Raw genomic sequence first — 3,800 nt, forward strand, 5'->3', positions numbered from 1 at the left:
AATAAATTTGCTGTAGTTCACCACAGCTGCATCAACCCTTACACAGGTAATGTCCACAAGTGAATCTATAATTTACAAAAGCTTGCAGACTCATTTATGATATTTAGGTTGTAATTAATATACTGGATAATGCAAAAAAAAAAAAAATCTGATTATTTTATGTTCCATGCTCATTTTCTCTGAAACTGTAGCTTTTGACCGAGTCCTCCCAAATGCTAGCTTCATTTTGATACCAAGATTATTGAAATTGTTTGCAATTCCTGAAAAAGAATCAATTAGATTTGTATGACTCAAAAACAACTCCACATGCAAGTCTAAAAAGAGAACATGCCAAGAACACAGATTAAAAATTAATCATGCTTTATATGAAATGAGKAAAGCCATTAGGTCTCAGCACTTAAAAACCTCAGATAATGACACAACCCACTTGTCTTGTTTTTGTTTTTTTAATTSTTATTATTCTGACTATGTGCTGTGACTCATCATGAGCAAACAAAGTGGTCTCTCCTCACACACGCCTCTGAGTCGGCTGCAGCGAGGTGGCGGGGTTTACCTGACACAGCCAGGTCACTTGTGATGCGTGGACTCCCAGAGGAACAGCCGGTGCTCTCTCTGAATACGGAGGGGGCGGCTTGTGAGTCGGAGGAAGGTCAATCCTTGGCAGAGAAAGGAAAAAAGAGACATGGCAGAAAGGAGAGGATCTTTTTAATCAGAATGAATAAAACAGTCAAAGCAGAGAGTGTTTATAAAGGAAAATTAACTTTTGAATCATATGTTCAGGATGGYTGCTTACAGGAATAAGTTTTTAATCAAGCCGGYGTTATTAAGGTTACAAATTAATAACCAGAGGTGAGAGAGAGGTGAGCGTTTTCTAGGCAAGGCTGGATGCGTTTTGGGAAATATAACGCTCAGGTTTTCTGCAGCTTGAACAAATCTGTTGAGTAAAAGCCAATTTTGTCTGATATTAGTTACCAGAGCCTGTTGTAAGTCAATAAAATTGCTCAGGTATCTCTGTCAGAGGGACAGCAGCCTCCGTAGAGATAAAGGTGATGGACTCCTCCAGCACGTGCCAGTAAATCTGAAGATTTCCGACAGCTGTTCATCTGGACTCCCGCGTGACGTGGACGTTACAGTCACTCCGTTRTTTCCTGAAATCCCCATCCTCCGCTAAACCGAAAACCTAGAAACTGACCTTGGCAATTCATAAAAAAGATGTCACGGCAGGCATCGATTTTTCCACCTCTGTGTGTCGCCTAACGCTGCTTTCCCCCCTCTYGTACACAGATTACAGTCGGTGCTCTCCGTGACCTGCTGTCCTACACTCACGGCTGGGCGTGATGAAGGAGAGGGACGAGGCGTGCGTCCACTCCCGCCTCTCCTCTCCCCCACCACTTCCACCTCATTCCACTGGGACTTCCGACCACGGTCACACTTAAGATGCTAAGTTTGTCGTGGCATTGACCACCCCGGCACGGCACATGGCCGGACCGAGCATTTTGTAGTGTCAGCGCGGTGATGCATGGGCGCTGAGCTGGTCTCCATGCTGCCGGCTCCGCCGCAGACATGAACCGGAGACGTCTTTTAAATCACTTTGAGGACCGAGTTGTCACTGACATGATGTAGACATGAACAGCGGACAGGAAGATGTAATGGGGAGTGGGTGGGTTGTCAGTCCCATATTTATATCCATCGAAACGTTTCTGGGTTGACATGAAATTACATGCACTCATAATTGGCAGGAATGGCATTTTATTTTGAGCTTTAAATGACGCATAAGAACCYTTGTTTTTGCCCCGTTATATGAAGAGGGAGATTCAATCTAAACCAATCTGTGGAAAGTCCCTTAATAATTAGTGTATTTTTGTTGTACCGTTGTATAATAAAACAGTCAAATCTTTACACCTGAAAGGTTATGAAGCCATTTATTAAACATATTTAGACTTTTAAGACTAAATAATGAATGCTAAAGAGAGAATGAATTCCTAATAAAAAATGCAACATTTAGCTGGCAACACTGTTAGCTTTACGTTTAACAAGGCTAAGAGTTAGCTGTTAGCTAACTGTTAGCTGACAGCTAACAGTTTGACAGTTAACTGTTAGCTAACTGTTAGCTAACAATTTGACAGCTAACTGCTAGCTAAGTGTTAACTGTTAGCTAAAGTTAGATACTTTGCGCAAGGCTAACAATGTCGAAAATCTGCAATCTACAGACAAACAGACTGCGGCCTTCAATTTAGTTCAAGAACAAGTCACGAAGCGCCGTGGCTGAGATGGAGTGGTGTAAAACCTAAGTGCTGCCACTGGACTCTAAAGCAATCATATGTTGACCTGTCTGTGTGGATCTTTCTGRGTTTTGTGGAAAATGGTACTTGCCTGACTATGTGCAGAGGGTAAATCTTAGTGGAAGGCTATTTCTGGTGTCAGTCTGTTTTTCAGGGTTTGGGGTTCTCTCCTAATGCTGCAGCATACCAAAACAATAACAATTTCATAATCCTGCCTACAGTGTTGGAACGGCCATTCCTGTTCCAAAATGACTGTTCCTCTGTTCACTAAGGAGCCTGGAATATCGAGACTGAACCGGAACCACAATACAGAGGTTGTTAGTCAGAACAATGGCAGTTTTATAATATCTGAGAACAGGTTAATATTTTTCCAACAGCTGGCCTACATAAGTATTTATCATTATGATCTACCCTCCTAAATCAGAGATTTCTCTGGAGTGTTAAAGTAATGGAAAGGAGTGCATCATCTCCAAAAGTGACATAAGGTGAGGCGCTTAGCTCTTCAGCTTAATTGTAGCGCTGCTGTTCAGAAAACGTTCACGAGTCAATGCTGTGTCTTCATACTTAAAACGTTCCTRCTTTCTGCAAAAAGTAATGAAGGTCCACCTTCCACCTAGATCCTCCCTGCGATWTTATTATCTATACGAAAAAAACATGGCACAGACTCACAAAGTGTTTCACATCAGTCACATTACTCCGAGACAGAGTGTAAATAATTTAACCCTAAACTTCCTCTTTGCTCTTATATTAAACGTGGCAGCTGGTGGACTGCAGACACATTTGGAGCAAAAGTAGGACAAAGGCTTGGTGCCAAGACAAAAACGATCTCCCGCCCTTCAACCTGATCCCGCAGTGTTTCCTGCTCCGGGGCGCGAAGCTCTCCACAGGAGCGAGAAGTAAACCACAGCTACCAGTGGGCTCCAGTAACCTCCAGAGGTCCCATGTCGTTATTTAACTAGCCAAGCACATTCTCCAGCATGAATTATTTGTTGGACTTACACTTTGTCGGTGTAGGCCGTCGGAGGGGCTTTCCGAGCGGTGAGAATCACGATGATGAAGACGGCGATGAGGAAGAGAGCGAGGACGGCGCCCATCACTGCTCCGGCCACGGCGATGGAGTTGGACCTCTCCGCTTGAGACTGGTCTGAGACAGAGCACACACAGGCTTCCAGTGCATCAGAAGGAACTAGACACACACAGCTTCTGTCAGACCCGAAACAGACTAAAGCAGCTAGAGAACATATTTTATGTTTCTCTTTCACAAAAGCTGCACACTTTATAAACATTTGGAAAGCATTTAAAAGAATATTTTGTGCATTGATCAAAAGTCTCTCTGAGGTTGTGTTGATGAAGGAGCAAGAAATAGTCAAAAACAAAAAAGAAAGCTTATGAAAAAGAGATAATGCTCTAAACGAGAGTAACACAGAGAGAGCACTATGCAGAAGTTAAAACTGTGTACAACTTTATATGTTCAAAAAGCCTTAAAATAAAATCAGTTTTTATTGTGGCAGCATATCT

At 42.7% G+C, this 3,800-nt stretch overlaps 1 protein-coding gene across 1 annotated transcript in view; it reads right to left on the minus strand.

Moving 5' to 3' along the window:
• nectin3b (nectin cell adhesion molecule 3b) overlaps nt 1-3,800 on the minus strand; it is a 34,819-nt gene that overhangs the window by 4,268 nt on the left and 26,751 nt on the right. The window contains exons 6-7 of the mRNA XM_008427558.2: nt 3,282-3,426; nt 554-656 (exon numbers count right to left, since the gene is read on the minus strand). Coding sequence (XP_008425780.2) covers nt 554-656; nt 3,282-3,426 — 248 coding nt within the window. The remainder of the gene's footprint in view (nt 1-553; nt 657-3,281; nt 3,427-3,800) is intronic.

This window comes from Poecilia reticulata, linkage group LG14 (assembly GCF_000633615.1).
Source record: "Poecilia reticulata strain Guanapo linkage group LG14, Guppy_female_1.0+MT, whole genome shotgun sequence".
Taxonomy (NCBI): Eukaryota; Metazoa; Chordata; class Actinopteri; order Cyprinodontiformes; family Poeciliidae; genus Poecilia; species Poecilia reticulata.